The sequence below is a fragment of the Akebia trifoliata genome, chromosome 5 (assembly GCF_017979445.1).
Source record: "Akebia trifoliata isolate Shusen 1 chromosome 5, ASM1797944v1, whole genome shotgun sequence".
NCBI classification, from domain to species: Eukaryota; Viridiplantae; Streptophyta; class Magnoliopsida; order Ranunculales; family Lardizabalaceae; genus Akebia; species Akebia trifoliata.
The window spans coordinates 11983779-12001320 of NC_141379.1; the positions used below are offsets into that span (position 1 = coordinate 11983779).

Sequence of the window (17542 nt, forward strand, 5' to 3'; positions counted from 1 at the left end):
TGAAGGTGCACTTATCTGGGTTAAGCTTCATCCCAACCTTCCTTACTCATGAGAAGACTTCTTTTATGTTAATGATATGATTTTCCTTCTTTTTTGCTCTTCACCAACAAATCATCGATGTAAACTTCTGCAGTTTTGCCTAATAGATTTCGAAAGAGATCTGTTACTAACCTCTAGTAGGTTGCTCATGCGTTTTTCAGCCCAAAGGGCATGACTTTATAACAACAAAGTCTATATTCAATGATGAATGTAGTCTTCTTTTGATCCTCAACGCTAAGCTGAATCTAATTGTAGTCAGAATAGCCATCCATGAATGACAATCTCTCATGGCCTGACATGGCATCCATCAACTTATCGATTCTAGGCATTGGGAAGCTATCCTTCGGATAGGCTTTATTTAAGTTTGTGAAATCAATACATACCTTGACCTGCTCATTCTTTTTTGATATTACCACAATATTGGCTATCTAATCAGGGAACTGCACCCCCTGATGAATCTTGCACTGATCAACTTCTCTACCTCTTCATTTACCACTTCTTTTAGGTGCGGTGCTAATCTCCTCGATTTCTATTTTACTAGTCTCATGCTTGGCTCAACATTCAAATAATGGCAGATTACTTCAGAACTAATTCTAGGCATCTCTTCTATCAACCATGAGAAGACATCCCCATTTCTTTTTAAACAATCTGTCAGATCCTCTGGTTCTTTCGGACCTAACTTTGTCCCTACTCCGATCTGCCTTCATTTTTTTATATCCATCATTTCGACATTTTCTGAATGTGGGGGTTCATTTTACTCACCTCCCCTTTGAAAACACTCTCGGTCCATAGGGTGTGCTGATCCACTTTTGATTTTTGAGGTTTGGGAGTCGCCACCTAGTTATTACGGTCTAGGAATTAAGCATTGACTCTAAATAGATAAAAACAACTAATCTACGAATAAAAAAAAACTATGGTCTGGAGATCATGTTACGGGGTTGGAAGGTGTTAAGTACCAACCCCGCCTGGCAAATGTCGGTCTCTACTATTTATCAAAATAGATTACGTTGCTAAAAAACCTAAAACCAATAAATAAAAAAAATAAAAAGTATACCTAGATGATCGCAACGATTTATTCCTTTAGAGCTGATGGAGAAACTCCTTGTATGAGATTCCTTTTTTTTTCTATCACTTGATCTGCTTATAATCTCTGAGTTGAGATATCTAGATCTGTGTACTTTTTATATTTTTTAAGGGTTTTTGGATATGTTTTTGAAAGGTTTCTTGGTATTTTTTGAGTAAAAGCGTGGGTTTGGATGATAGGTAGGGAGTTAGGGTTTCAAAATTAGCGTTGGAAAAGGCTAGGGAGATTTTTTGACCTACTTTTCCTAGGGTTTATTTTGACCTGCGAGATTGGATTGTGGAGTCTCCTATTTATAGATTTTTTTGAAGAGTTGGTGTTTAATTAGATTTCTTTTAGATAAGGTCAATTAGGGTTTTGATTTAAGTCTTATTTGATTGACTAGGTTTCTTAAATTAAGGTTTGACTTAAGTCTTATAAGATTAACTTGGTCTGTTAAATTAGGATTTTTAATCTTATATACAATGATAGAATATATTTTTAAGTTTTGTGGAAAACCTCCTAATTATATCTTAATTCTTTAGGCCCCCAGATGGAGGGATTTTTTAATAAATATCAGAGGGCTCCACTTAAATAAGTGGGCAACCATCAACAATTTTGTCTGAGGGCTTGATTGATTAATTTTCTTAGTTCAGATTTTTAAATTAATTTTATTAAGGTTTCACTTTACGTAATTAATGTTTTATTTATTAATTTTAAAATTTTAAATAGTTAAAATTGAAAAATTATCATTTGGCCCCTGAAGAGAACTTTTGCATTTCAGGTCGTTTTTTGGTGTTCTGTGATGTTTTGGAATTGATTTTTTGTAAGGAATTCAATGGGATTATCATTTTGTGTCACTTATGAAATTTTTTGTATGAAATGATTATGAACCTTATGAGGGGTATTTTTATAATTTTATCAAATTTCGTAAAAATTGACTAAATGGTTTATTTGATTTTAATTTGTTATTTTATGTGTTCGAAAGGATTTTCCTAAGCATAAGGGAGACTTTAAGGATGTTTTGATGTTAGGGGTATTTTGATAATTTGGTTATTTTATAGTGATTTTTATCGTAAAGCTTCTTTTTGTCTACAAAATGACGATTTCTGTATTTTTGGAGTTATATTTCCTAGCATAGCGTGGTTTCTACAACTTTGTTAGTTTGAGATATCTCATTCGAATTTTTGAAACATATCTAGTAATAAAATAGAGCATTGAAATAATCATCCATCATTGGGAACTATTGCAATCAGGTTGACGAGTTGATTAATTAGGCGAGTGCAAAAATAGGGTGTGTATAGATGCTCCTATTTGGTAGAGGATTGAAGCAAACTAGATAGCAAATCTATTTCGGTAGATAGTGTGATATCCGAATGCCAAAGCTGGTGAAAGTTCATTTTGCAGGCTGATTTAGCAATTTGTCGGGGCGTTCAGATTCTTGAGAGTAAAACTCTCCCCAAACTAAAAAATTGTCAGGTCCTTGAATGCGAGCTCTCACCGATGGTGTCAGATCCTTGAATTTTGGAAAAATTCTCCCTGACTAATTAAACGAATATGCAAGTGTGTGCACTTGAAATCAACGAAAATTGAATAAAATCATAGCATAAATTGAACATAATATGAGCAAAATTTGAGCATAAAATGAGCCTAATCTAAGTAAAAGTTGAATGTCTTACTCTTCTTACCTTGGGTGAAAGAGTAATGAACAATTTTTTTTTTTTGAGTCTAACTCTTCCTACTCGGGATGAAAGAGTAATGACCTATATTTTTTTGGAAGTCCTACTCTACCTACTCGGGGTGAAAGAGTAATGAACTAATTTTCAGGGAGTCCTATTCTATTTACTCGGGGTGAAAGAGTAATGGAATAATTTTCTAGGAATCCTACTCTACCTACTCAGGGTGAAAGAGTAATGAACTAGTTTTTTGAGAAGTCCTACTCTACTTACTCGGGGTGAAAGAGTAATGAACTAATTTTTTTAAGGATTCATACTTTACCTACTTAGGGTGAAAGAGTAATGAACTAGTTTTTTAAGAAGTCCCACTCTACCTTCTTGGGGTGAAAGAGTACTGAACTAATTTTTTGAGGAGTCGTACTCTACCTACTCGGGGTGAAAGAGTAATGAACTAATTTTCTAGGGAGTCCTACTCCACCTACTCGGAGTGAAAGAGTAATGAACTAATTTTTTGGGAGTCCTACTCTACCTACTCTGGGTGAAAGAGTAATGGACTAATTTTTTGGGAGTTCTACTCTACATACTCGGGGTGAAAGAGTAATGAACTATTTTTTTTAAGAGACCTACTTTACCTACTCGGGGTAAAAGAGTAATGAACTATCTGAGTAAAATTTGAGCAAAATCCTAGAATCCCCCTCTGCGGTATCTGGCTGAGCAAAATCCGAGAAAACCCTCGACGATATCTGGTTGAGCATAATCCAAGAAAACCCTCGATAGTATCTGAGCAAAATCTGAGAAAACCATCGGCGATATCTGGCTGAGCATAATCCGAGAAACCTTCGGTGGTATCTGACTAAGAAAAAATTGAGAAAACCCTAGGCGATATCTGGCTAAGCATAATCCAAGAAAATCTTCGGCGGCATCTAGCTGAACAAAATTTGAGAAAACCCTCGGCAGTATCTGGCTGAGCATAATCCGAGAAAACCATCGACGATATCTGGCTGAGAAAAATCTGAGAAAACCCTCGGCGGTATCTGGTTGAGCATAATCCGAGAAAACCCTCGGTGTTATCTGAGCATAATTCTGAGAAAACCTTCGATGGTATCTGAGCAAAATTTGAAAAAATCCTCTACGGTATCTTGCTGAGCATAATCTGAGAAAATTCTCAACGATATCTGACTGAGCATAATCCGAGAAAACCCTCGATGGTGTGAATTTGAGAATGGATAATTATAGGGAAGAATGAATGAATCTGGGAAAGAAATGATGAATTTGAGAAAGAACGAATGAATCTAGGAAATAATGAACGGATCTGGGAAAGAAAAGATGAAAATGAATCTAGGAAATAATGAATAAATTTGGGAAAAAAATGAATGAATCTGGGGAAGAATGAATGAATCTGGAAAATAAAGAATACCCTATTTACGATTCCAGGTGAAAGGGTAATAAGCAATTCTCTGGGCAAAACCAAATATGAGATAAAAAATTCTTTTGTTTAAACCTCAAGGTTTTTTAAAAAATTTTATGAATTTTTTAACTTTTTCTAAACCTCAGGGGTTTTCAAAAAATTGCTATCAAGAGGTAACCTTAAATTCGAGTTTCCTATAATCCTTTAGGATTATCATTGATCAAACTTGAGAACAAAAATGCCCCTAGTTTGACAGGAAACATTGTACTGGAGATAATTGAACACTATTTTTTTTAAATGCCCCTAGTATAAGGGGGAAAACTACATACTATAGAAAAAAGAAAAGTGCCCCTTGTTATGAAGGTTTGAAATATTTGATTACCATAAGTGTAATAAATTTCAACTTTTAATTTTGACTTTTTTATATTGAAAATGTAGAGTCAGCCTCAAGAGAACATAATATTTTCTTTTGAGATTCATCATAGAATCCACCCTTTTCCCTCTTGACTTACTTGGGGAAGCAGAAATTTTCAGATCAATCGTAGACAATACTCGTGGCTTCTGAGACAATACTATGGTCTTTGTTGTCAAGAGCAATGACTTTAAAAATCTGGTGATAGAGGAAATTACAATTCTAATCCTCGTAATTCAAGAACTTACAAAGGATAGAAGAAACAGAGACCTTTTTGCACATATTGTTAGTACCATGTTCACATTGTTGAGAAGTGTTCTAAGATCCATAGCTATCCACCAGGTTTTCAACCACAACAAGGGATATTCACTTATATTCTAACAATCAAGCAGTTGTGCATCAAGTGTCCAATCAGCCATTTCATAGTTCATCTCCTAATTACTCATATTCTACCAACCAAGCTACTATGAATCAAGTCAACTAGTCAGCCATCTTATAACTCTTCATCTGGTTGTCCTGAGACTAATGTTGGAAATTTTGTTCAAAATCTCAATTCTAATCAGTATCAGCAATTAATGTCCATGTTGTCTACTCATTTCACTACTTCTGCTAGTTCCACTAGTCATCAAGAGCCTTCAACTACTACTACCTATTCTGCAGATAAATGTTTTTATGTTCATTTGACCCCAATTTTCTTATCTACTTGTTTTTGGATAGTTAATTCAAGGGCTACTAGGCATATTTGTTCAAATGCTAATCTCTTCACTACAATAAGAGTCATTCAGTATTTTACTATTACTTTGCCTAATCATACATAGATAGCTATTATTTTTTCTGGTGAAATCAAGCTTTGTGATAGTCTTATTCTCAAGGATGTTATTTATGTTCCTCAATTGAAATTCAACTTGCTGTCAGTCAATGCTTTTACTAAATGATCATAGTTTACAGTAAACTTCTTTCCTGATTGCTTCATTATTTAGGAAATCAACAGTAAGAAGACGATTGTCAAGGGTGATAAGCTTGAAGATTTGTATATCCTTTGTAGACATGAAATGTTCACAATGAACCTCAATGCTACATTGTTTGGAGTCGCCACCATTCTTTTTTGGAAATGGGTGTGAATGGACACCCGAATCAATTTTTTTGAAAATCTTTTTTTATGGCATTGTAGTGACTCTATGTGTTGAAAATGGCAAGGTCTACCTAAGATCTAGGTAAGGAAGTTCAATTAGAGGATGGGGAAGGTGTTAGGCACTCCATCCTCTCCACCAAAGGTGGTTACCTTGCTTGGCCATTTTATCTTGTAAAAAACTTAAGAAAATCAATATTAAAATGCATGAGAATGCATGATAAGGGTGGTGTGTGCATTGGAGTGAAATGTCCCCTTAACAAAGGATTTTGATTTCAACATGACATTAAGGGCATTCTATGGAAAATAATGACCCATGTAGTCACATTAAATTTATGAATATGAATGTAGGTTTGAGCTTTTAGAGAGACTCCATGATGGAGTTCCCTTGAGGCCACAACCTTGATGCATGTATGTATGGCTAGAAACTTAGTGTTTCACCCCATCAAAAGGGTGACACCTTTCTTCATCATTGCCATGCATAAGTGAGTGTGTGCATTGTGTACAATATGATGCATGATTTTAAGTTAAAAAGGACTTCAACCCCCATCCTTTCGATTGAACCTTAGTCCAATCTAACGGGGATGGGAGAGGGTATTCATTACATCTTAAGGGATTTCTAAAAAGAAAATAAAGTAGAGGGTTAGAAGAAGAAGATGCAAGCTTTGAAATAAAATCTACATGTTAAACCCCACCTTGTCCCTTGATGAACTTGAACCTTGAAAAGTAGACTTGAAAGTTGAGTGAGATGGTTGGGGGTTGAGTTGAAGTTTAGAAGATGAGAGAATGAGTAGGAATTTTGGTAAATTTTAGGTTGAGAGAAGGGGGTTTGAAAGCATGAATTGTTCATAGAAAATGAGGATATTTATAGAGTTTTTGGAGAACTTTTGGGGATAAAGTGGTCCAACCCTAAAAATAAAGAAAATGGACATGAGGTTTAAGTTATTTCTTCTTGGATTTTTCATTTATATGAGGATAAAGATGACATTTGTGAAGAAATCCTAAAAGCATTCTTTAATCTTTGATTTTTTGGTAAAGAAAGATGAGAGAACAAAAGTACTTTTGGGAGAGTGAATAAGGGAGTGACATGTGTAAAGGTGGAGTGGTAGGTAAAAAGTAGACCTTGGTTTATTTGTAAATAACACATAAAACAAGGGTAGAAGTATATTTTTGAAATGGACCAATGGGAGAACAAAAGTACTTTTGGGAGGGTGAGTAGGAGAATGACATGTGTAAAGGTGAAATGATAGGTGAAAAGTTGACCTTCGTTCATTTGTAATAACACATAAAGCAAGGGTGAAAGTATAATTTTGAAATCGACAAATGGGAGAACTCCATGTATGTATTTGAAGATTCCCACCTTTTGAGGGTATGATTGGAAGTTCTCTCAACTTTATGTATTATTACCAAAGACCAAAGTATCTTTTTGGTTTGACTAACCTTTTTGGGAAGGGCATTCTTAAATTTTCACAAGGGAGAGTTGACTCTCCAATTAGATAATGCATTTGGTATTGGGGGCTTATGGGAGGTCAATATGTGTCATCTTTTGAGGGGGTGTGAGAGAATGGGCTTAGAATGGACTTGTTATTGGGCTTAGAGAATGGACTTCATCTTGGGCTTAAGTTGGGCTAGAAAATAGATTTAGGTTATGGGTTTAGAATGGCATTGGGTTTCAGCTTAGCTTGGGCTAGGTAATGGATTTGGGTTATTGATTTTAGAATGTCATTGGGTTTTGGGCTTAGGTTGGGCTTAGGTTTTGATTTTAGGATATGGAATTGGTTTGGACTTGGGTTAGGTTGGAGAATGGATATGGACGTGGATTGGATCATGAAAGTGAATAGAATTGGATTGGATTAGGGACAAGGTATGGGCATGCAAAAATAATATGAGATGATGCATGTATGCATATATGCATGAATAATGATGCCAAGTGGCAATGCGGGCCCGTTAAGAGGCTTAAGTCCTAAATTGAAATCAATTTGAAGAAACATGAATTTTCCTAATGGGTTCGTGCAAATTGGGGTGTTTATAGCCTTGATACTACTGTTTTGAAGTCCCAGTCTATTGCTTATGTAACTCTGTTTCTGCTCGAGTTTGGCATAATAGATTAGGTCATTTGTCCTTTAAGAGACTTGATTGTTTGAAAAGCCATTTACACTTTGATACTATTAAGTACAATAAGGGTGATCCTTGCTATATCTATCTTTTGGCTAAACAGAGAAAACTTTCTTTTGTTTCCAATAATCATATGGCTAGAAGTCCTTTTGATTTGATATATCGTGATGTTTGGGGTCCTTATCATGTCTCATCTCAATCTAGTTGTAGATATATTCTCATTTTGGTTGATGATTGTACTTGTTTTACATGGCTTTTCTTGCTTAAACATAAATTTGATGTTAGTACTGTTATACTAACATTTTTTTACATGGTTGATACTCAATTTAATGCCAAAATCAAGATCTTTAGATCTGATAATGCTCCTGAGTTGCAGTTCATTGAGTTTTACATTGTTAAAGGTGTTCTTCATCAGTTTTCTTATGTGGAAAGACCACAACAAAATTCCATGGTGGAAAGGAAACATCAACATCTTCTTAATGTTGCTCAGGCTTTGTACTTTCAGTCTAGAATTCCAATTGATTTTTGGAATAAGTGTGTTCTCACGGCAACTTTTCTTATTAATTAGACACCTTCTCCATTGATTCAAAATAAGACTCCTTATGAACTTCTATTCCAATCTCCTGCTGATTACTCTTTCTTCAGGGTATTTGGGTGCTTGGCTTTTGCATCTACTCTCACTGCTCATAGGACTAAGTGTCAGGCTAGAGCATGAATGTGTGTTTTTCTTGGTTATCTTTCTGGTATTAAAGGATATAAACTCTATGATATCCAGACCAAACAAATCTTTATTTCTCGAGATGTTATCTTTCATGAGGATGTTTTCTTTTCATATTTTGGTCTCTTCTACAAATTTAATTGATCATTTTCTTGATTTGGTTTTGCCTAATTCTACTCTTGATGTTACTTCAATCCAATTTGTTTCACATTCTTCTTCTATTACTCAAGAAGTGGTCGAGGCTACTGATCCTGTTTAGGATATTCATGTTGCTTCCTTACTTGATATACCTGAAGCTTTTGCAGTTGTACCTGCTAGAAAATCCACAAGACATGTTAAGCCTCCATCCTATCTACGAGACTATCATTGTAGTCTAGTTTCTCATAAGGAATTACCAGATTCAAACTCTTCTTATCTTTTATCCAAGTTTTTATCTTATAGTTCTTTATCAAACTCTCATAGAGCTTTTGTTTTGGTTGTTTCTTCTTATTTTGAACCTTAGTTTTTCCATCAAGCTGTGAGATTTCAACACTGGCGTGATGCTATGCAAGTTGAGTTAGATGCTATGGAGGCTAATAATACTTGGCCCCTCATTGTTCTTCCCAAAGAAAAGCATTCCATTGGTTGTAAGTGGATTTATAAAATTAAATATAAATCTAATGGCTCTAGAGAAAGGTATAAACCACATTTAGTTGCTAAGGGCTATACTCAACAAAAAGGACTTGATTTTTTGAAACTTTTTCCCTAGTTGCCAAACTTGTTATCGTCAAGGTTCTTTTGGCTCTTACTACTGGTCAACATTGGCATTTAGTCCAGCTGGATGTGAATAATGCGTTTCTTAATGGTGATCTTTTTGAAGAAGTATATATGGATATTCCTCTTAGATATGGCAGTAAGAGGGAGATCATTCCTCAATGAGACAAGCTTGTTTGTTGACTTCACAAGTCCATTTTTGGTTTAAAACAGGCCTCCCGACAATGGTATTCAAAATTTTCTGGCTCTTATTCGATTTGATTTTACTCAATCAAAATTTGATTATTCTTTGTTCACAAAGGTACCGATTCTTCTTTTATTGCCTTACTGGCTTATGTTGATGATATTATCATCACTAGACCTAATACTTAGGTCATTAATTCCTCGAAAAGCTTTCTTAGTGATCAATTTAAGCTTAAGGATTTGGGGGTCTTTAAAATACTTCATTGGTCTTGAAATTGCCAAGTCTAGTAAATGAGTTGTTATTTCTCAGCGTCATTATACTCTTTAGTTGCTTGAAGGCACAGTTATCTTGCTTGTAAACCTGCCAATTTACCTATGGATCCTAAAGTTTATTTGAGTGTTGATATTGGTGATTTGTTGGCTGACATATCTCAATATAGGCGTCTCATTGGGCGCCTTCTCTACTTGACTTTGTCCTGACTTGATATTACCTTTGTTGTCCACAAATTAAGCCAAATTTTGGCCAAACCTTGAATGTCTCATCTCAAGGCCGTTCATCATCTTCTTTGTTATCTCAAGTCTTATCCTGGACAAGGGTTATTTTTCCCTTCTTCTTCATCCTTCCAAATTCGAGCTTTCTCTGATGCAGCTCATTCTTCTCTCAATTTGAAAGCTTTTTCTGATTCGCATTGGGCCTCTTGCTTGGATTCTAGGAAGTTTGTTACGAGCTTTTGCATATTCATTGGTGACTCTTTGGTTTCATGGAAAATAAAAAAAACAATCTACAGCCTCCAGGTCCTCTGCTGAAGTTGAATACAAGGCCTTGGCTACTACTGCAAGTAAGTTAGTTTGGATACGTCAATTGTTGAAGGATTTTCAAGTTGATGTTGATTAATTTTCAAGTTATTAATTAGACACCTTCTCCATTGATTCAAAATAAGATTCCTTATGAACTTCTATTCCAATCTCTTGTTGATTACTCTTTCTTCAAGGTATTTAGGTGCTTGGCTTTTGCTTCTACTCTCACTGCTCATAGGACTAAGTTTTAGCCTAGAGCACGAATGTGTGTTTTTCTTGGTTATCCTTCTAGTATTAAAGGATATAAACTCTATGATATCCAAACCAAACAAATCTTTATTTGCTCCAGGTCCGCTATTGAAGTTGAATACAAGGCCTTGGCTGCTACTTCAAGTGATAGTTTGGTTATATCAATTGTTGAAGGATTTTCAAGTTGATGTTTCTTCTCATGCTCTTCCCTTTTGTGATAGTCAAGCTGCAGTTCATATAACTTAATCCAACCTTTCATGATCAGACTAAACACATTGAAGTTGATTGTCATTTTGTTCAAGACAAGGTTGTTGATGGTTCTATCCTACTCATGCCCATTCGTTCTCAACATCAGTTAGCTGATGTCTTTACAAAGCCTTTGCCTTCTTCTTTGTTGTTTCCACTTCTTTCCAAGATGTCTGTACAGGACATTTACAGTCCATCTTGAGGGGGAGTTTTAGATCATAATTATTTGTAAATAGCTTTTGACAGCTGTAGCTTAGGTGGCCTTATCCAGCTATATTATTGTTGTAACTAATTTATGTTATATTGCTACTTTATAGCTATCCTTTTTGTAAGATCACGATTTGATAAAAACAGAGAAGATTTCCAATTCTCATTCGTATTACATCATAAACTTTATTTTGCTCAAACTGAATTCTAATATCTGATGAATTCAATCATTTTGACTATACTATGAACAAACTGAAATATAAAATTTAATTGTATATAAATATGGTAAGTAAGAAAAAAAATCATCACGTTTCCATCTTGTTCGCTTCGCTTGTTTGTGCACGGATACGACTCCTTAGTTCTTCAAAAGCTCGCATACTCTCCGCATCAAAGCCTCCCGCAAACTGGAAACAATTCAAGCTGAGTTGTGAGAATATAGAGAAAACAAAATCTTTCTATAACCTAATCACATTCAAGATGTTACAAGATTCATATACATTGGGACTCCATTGAAACACTTTCCACATAGAAAGGCCACTGTGATCTTATTTATTGAAACTCTAACCATTTAAAATTAGGAAATATTAATGAAAATGAGTGCAGGGTTATAAACTTGACCTGATGAACACGGAAGGCAAAGCGTACGCCTTGCAAAAGTAAAAACTCTCTGTTTGGCTCCTTCTCGGGTCCACTTAAAGCGTCAAGCTCTGATGCTACTCGTTTCATGTACTTCCTTGCCAACTGCACCGATGAGAGCTTGATCTGCAGTGAGAAAGCAATTTTTTCATACAAATTCCTTGAGTATCAAAATAATTGAAGAACATTATCTTCTAGTTTTGTAAGAAAAAACTAATGGAAGAATCTATCTTATTGGTTCATAAATTCGAACATTGTAACTGAGCTTCATAGTATGGTTATTCCTCCCTCATATTGTCTGAAAACCAGTATATCAATATGTATGTATAGAATGCTCCAAGCCCTCATGAGGATGTTAGCATTCTCCACCACATTCAAATTCCAATAATAATCTTGCCCATTTTATTTTTTAGTGAAAAAGACAAGGGTATGGTGGCCTTTTACATAATAATGATTGGTCTTGGAATTGCTTGCCAAAGTATTTACTACAAACAAGACATTTAAATTCAAAGACCTAAATACCTTTAATATTTATTATATAAACAAACACTTATTATGTAAAAGACCAATATACCTTTGTCTTTTTCACTAAAAGATAAAATGGAGAGGGGTATTATTGGAAAGTGAATGTGGTGGTGAATGCTAATGTCCCCATGAGATCTTGGACAATAGCATTTTCCATTCTATATATATTATATATATATATATATATATATATTATATATATATTTTTTTTTTTTTTTTGTGTGTAAGAAATGAAGCATACCTTGCCCACTACACCGGTGTCTGACAACCAATCTACTGGAATTCCAAAGTCCCTATACCGCGACATAGCCATGTCTCTTGTCCTTAGGAGTGCATAAACACTTTGTTCTACTCTGAAATAAGAAAATTAAAGATTTAGTTAACGATCATAGTAGGGTACATATTCTAGAACAATGCAAATCTGACCGTTTATGAGTTACAAATACTAACTTTTCGAGTAATGAGTACATCTTCTTTAGAGCGGCTTCACAGGTGAGTTTAGGATCATCAACAAAAGAGGAAACTCGCTTCTCCAACTTCATCAGATCCTGGTATTCAAAAGCCGCCTCTCTCAATGCATCTGCTTTCCCTTCAGGCCAATCGAAGTGCTTTAGAACAGCACGCTCGTCAACCTGCGTCAAACAAAAACATTAAATACATAACTAAAATAATAAACTTAATGAAGCCTTATCTATGTAACAAGGAAACTCCACACACACACATACTGACATACACACACACATTTAAAATGAAAACTTGTGTGGTTAGTCTGTCTTGACATTTCTTATTAATGTACAAAACTGAAAAAAATGTCTGTTACCACACATATATACACCGACTTTTAACAGGTGAGGTTTAGTAAGACATACCAAAAAGGAGAGTTCCTCATCAAGCCAATTCACAAATGATACTAAATCTTCTATATTTGTAAAAGAAGATGCTCGGACTTCAGTGGCCAACGACTCAACAAAATCACCTTGTGTTTCCACATCCGCTTTCACCTAGAACCAGCCACACAATTTCATGCTTTATTATTCTCAGAAAGAATCCAATACCCTTCAGGCTGTTTCAAGAAAACGAGAAGATTAATGGGAAATTGAAAAGAAAAATATTTTTCTTACAGCTAACATGAATGATGATTTGTTTGCAATCTCCCCAATCATATTGCTCCTAGCATCTGCTACATTTGATGATGAAGAGGTCAATGTTGAGGTATCCTTCTTCGCCTCACGTTTCATTAGAGTCTGATAGAATTCAACTAGCTCAGGAGCCCGGTGAACTTTATCACCAGTTGCGGACCCTCTCGGTAGACTTCCAGGAGGAGGAGGAGGACGTGGTGGTCCACCAGGCAGTGGTGGAGGTGGTGGCCGTGGTGGTGGTGGGGGTACTCCACTTGAAGAATTAGTAGATGTACTTGAAGCACTAAGAGCACCACCCGATGGTTTAGGCGGCGGCCTAGGGACCCTTGGAGCTCTCTTTTCAATATGGGAAAGTTGCATTTTGCTCACTACTTGGGTATCAACTTTGTTATTTTCATTGGATTGTTCACTTGAATCACTAACAACGACAGCTTTCTCCTTTAATTGAGTGAGTTTCGGTGGCAATTTCACCGGTGCTTTGACTTTAGAGTCAGAGCTTGAACTCAAATTTGAACTCTCACTGAACTTTTCTACTCTTGCTTGCTCAGCTTTCTCCTTGATAGCCTTCTCCCTCTCCAAGGCCAATTTATGTCGATCCTTGTACGCAGGATACTTTTCATCCATCACCCCTTCAACTGACTTGGACATTAATTGGAACGACGCTGCCACCGTATTTAGTGAATCACTAGAAGAAACTCGTGTTCTAAGTCGTGGGAGATTTGGCGTTTCAGGAGAATCGGTAGGTTCATTTTCTTTCTTTCCAAATGTGGTGATGGCCACACTATCACCAGCATTTCGTAGCATTAATGACTCCAATGGACCCCTAGAGATGGATGACCGATGGCTCATGCTAGTCCTACTAGGAGAGTTTCCCCCAATGGATCTTGCTGGTGATGAAAGGGCACTTGAATCATCCTTGCTTCTTCCCCACTTCTTCAGCTTCTGCATTAGACCTGGTTTCTTACTTAAACTACTATACTTACTAGTGGAGCTATCTATGGAAGTGTTGTCGAAGTCTTCGCTTCCGGGTGAGGATGGTTGAGAAGATATGCTTTCAATATCAGTGTCACCTTGACCGCGTTCTGATCCCGCATACTCTAACATTAGTTGTTTAGCTTTCTCTTGAGACTTGGGACTCAAGCTCTTGCTGAGATCACGAGCCGAGGTCCTCCCTGCGGGTGTCTGGTAGTTTCGGAGCTCATACCTCAAGCATGCATTGACCCAACGTAGATAAACAAGCTCTTCGACTTCACTGAACCTATTCATCTGAAGTCCTTCTACTTGTTTTGAGAGATCTTCATTTGCATGCCTCAAATTACTGACCTCCTCTCTTGCTTTGATGATCATTTCACTCTGCATGAGGCAAAGATAAGTATTTTAAGTAAAATGTTACAAAATACACAAAAATTTAAACATAGTTGATTCTCCTCACCAGAAAATTCTAAATTTCAATTTCTCTGTCTATTTCACTCAATCCGGAAATGGGAATAATCTATTAGTGTGGAAATCAATGCAGTTTTCATGGGTATGCTACAAAAATGACAGAAAATAATGAGAAACCGTTCATTGAAACTGGAGGAAATGGTCAAACACACCCGTAAGTTATAAAAATGTAACGAAAAACTATATAGAGTGTGGACATGAACCGCTTTTTTAAGGTTTAACTTCACTATATCAAAATTTTCGACCAAATCTTGCACTTTTGTGCTAAAATTTGATTATTTCGATCAAAATTCATTGTTGGGTAAAATATTTCACGAAATAAATGGTAACTTCCACAGAAATGATCACAAAAAATAAATTGACAGTAGCTCATATGGACCGTTACCCCCCTAATTCGGACTTTCCTACGGGCATACCTTGAACCTAGCTATTAGCTACTTTTAGAAGAGTTTGTTTTTGAAATAAATAGTTCATATAAAATTAAGGGGCCTCAGGGCACCAGGTGGGCCGCCCTGCCCTCGTTCCGATAACAATCAAGACTTTTTACCCTTATGTCTTACAACTACATGTACACACTGCCTAGATTGAGGTCTCAACTAGTGTTTGCTTATTGAGGAGCACCTTACAACATACATGCAAATGTTTGTGGGTTGTCATTGGCTTAACACTGGCACACACACCGTTAAATTTCATATTGAGTCTTACGGAAATGGAAATATTGAAATTTAATACTATACTTGTTTTTGAGTTTCATTGGTTTATCACATCGGATAGCATGTGGTAGGCATTTTAAAGTCCACAACTTCATGTTTGTGTAAATAAGAATCTCACCTCTGTCATATTGGAGAGTGCAGCAACTCTAGATTCAGCAGAATCCAACTTCACCGTCAACTCCCTCTTCTGATGTTGAAGCTCTTTGTTCTTCCTCTTAAGCTCCATAACTTCAACCTCTAAATCTTTCACAGCTTTGAGCTTCTTCTCAACCTCAGAATCTTTCTTAAAGGCTTCCTCCTCCTTTACTTGAAGACCACTAACTTGTTGTTTAAGCATCAATAATTGTCCCTTCGTCTGATTCGCTTCAAGTTGAATCTGCCTCTGAAGTTCCTTTATTTTGTTCCTCGCCATTTCTAATTCCTTCCTCGTTGACACACTCTCCGTAATCTCTTCTTGAAGCTTTTTTCTCTCAGCTTGCAAAGAATTAATAGTGATGTTCAACATATCGATTTCAACTGTCTTGATCTTTAGCTGCTTTTGTAACTCTGTAACATCGGATTCCTGCTCCTTCAAACCATAGTATTCTAGTAATTCGCCTTCGAGTTTCTCTTCCCTCTCTTCCAATTCCTTTACAAGGTTTCTTAACCGTTCTATTTCGTTCGCGTTGTTTTTCATCTCAAGTTCATACATATTGTCTTTCTCAACTTGGAAATCGCTCCGCAAATCAAACTTATCATTGGGTATTGGAAAATCAATCTCCCCCGAGAGAAGATCTTCGAATTCAGGTAAAATGTCTTCATCTTCAAGATCAGAATGATTGCTTGAGGCCAGGTTTATAATACTGCTAACTCTTTTAACCTCTTCTTCCTCTTCTTCCTGCAACTGTTTAAGAACTTTATTGATCAACAAATGCAAAAAGTAAAATGTAAATTAAAAAAAAAAAAAATACAGAGTAAAGGTTGCACAATTATACTTACATCTTCATTTTCATGACTAGCATTAAAATCCGTAATCTTCCCTTTATCTTCTTCTTCTTCTTCATTCTGATTTTGTTTGAAGCTCTCTTCGTCATTTTCTAAGTTCAAATTGCAACATTGAAACAAAAAATAGCCCAAATTAATTTTGCAAAGAAGAAATAAATCAGGCTTACTGATTCTTTCCCTATAAACTTATTAAGTGAAACAATGTCTTGGCAAGAAAGAATTAAATAAAATAAAATAAATAATATAAATACCTGAAGGCTTGATTAAAGAGGTTGGCGGCCTCGAAGTTTTGATGTTTGTCTGCTTAACTGCATAAGCTGCAATTGAAGCAGCAACCAAGAAGCCTAATCTGATTATCATGTATATATCGCGAACCCAGAGTTCTTAGCCTTCAAATCAATAAACACCAAATAACCCATTTATCACAACCTCCATAGCCGATAGATGAAACCATTAGGCAACTTGATACACAACACTAGGACCACCTTACTTGGAAAGCTTATCGAACAATTTAAACTCAATTTGAAACAAACCCAATGAAGAAAACTGGACAATTATACATGAACAATAACCAGAGCTAGTGTTTCTAAATATCCCAACAATGGCATCATCACTATGTTCATCTTATCAAATTCTATAAACTTAGGGAGAAATTCTGCCAAGAAGTTCAACATTAGTAATTATAGATTGAATTCCAATACAACTTTCATGGTAAGAGCTATAACAACCACCAGTAACTAGTGGCCAAGCTTTATCCAGAAAGATTGAAGATTTAGTTGAAGTTTGGTTCTAACATGTTTACATCCATCTTTCCAAGTAATATTGGAATAATTGATAAAGACTCCAAAAACTGTAAATTTAAACAAACCCAGACTTCATAATCTCTTTTGACCGTTAGAATAGCAGTACACGTTTCACTTACACAGTTGGTTGTTAACCGTAAGATCCAGAATCTTGGATTTATGGGCCCACTTATTGTATAATCACACTGATATAATGATCTCAATCGTTGGATCAGTTACTTGGATGGTTAGTAATGTTTTGGTCTTTTTGTCTGATTCGTTCGGTTCTGGATTGGGGGCCATTTAATGGTAAATGTTGTTTGTGAC

General features: G+C 35.8%; 1 protein-coding gene across 2 annotated transcripts; it reads right to left on the reverse strand.

The window, feature by feature from the left end:
• Positions 1-11093: 11093 nt before the first annotated feature.
• Positions 11094-17236, reverse strand: CHUP1 (Hydroxyproline-rich glycoprotein family protein). Of its 2 annotated transcripts, none has more exons than XM_086442801.1 (9): positions 16685-17236; positions 16428-16525; positions 15568-16326; positions 13276-14646; positions 13024-13155; positions 12605-12786; positions 12396-12507; positions 11612-11755; positions 11094-11397 (listed from the first exon to the last, which is right to left on the reverse strand). In XM_086442801.1, the coding sequence occupies exons 1-9, from the start codon at positions 16791-16793 to the stop codon at positions 11299-11301; spliced, it is 3006 nt and encodes a 1001-aa protein (XP_086298927.1). In that variant the 5' UTR covers positions 16794-17236; the 3' UTR covers positions 11094-11298. The 2 variants fall into 2 exon arrangements, with proteins under 2 accessions (XP_086298927.1, XP_086298926.1); XM_086442800.1 differs by having other exon boundaries at positions 15568-16332.
• Between the last annotated feature and the right edge of the window lie 306 nt (positions 17237-17542).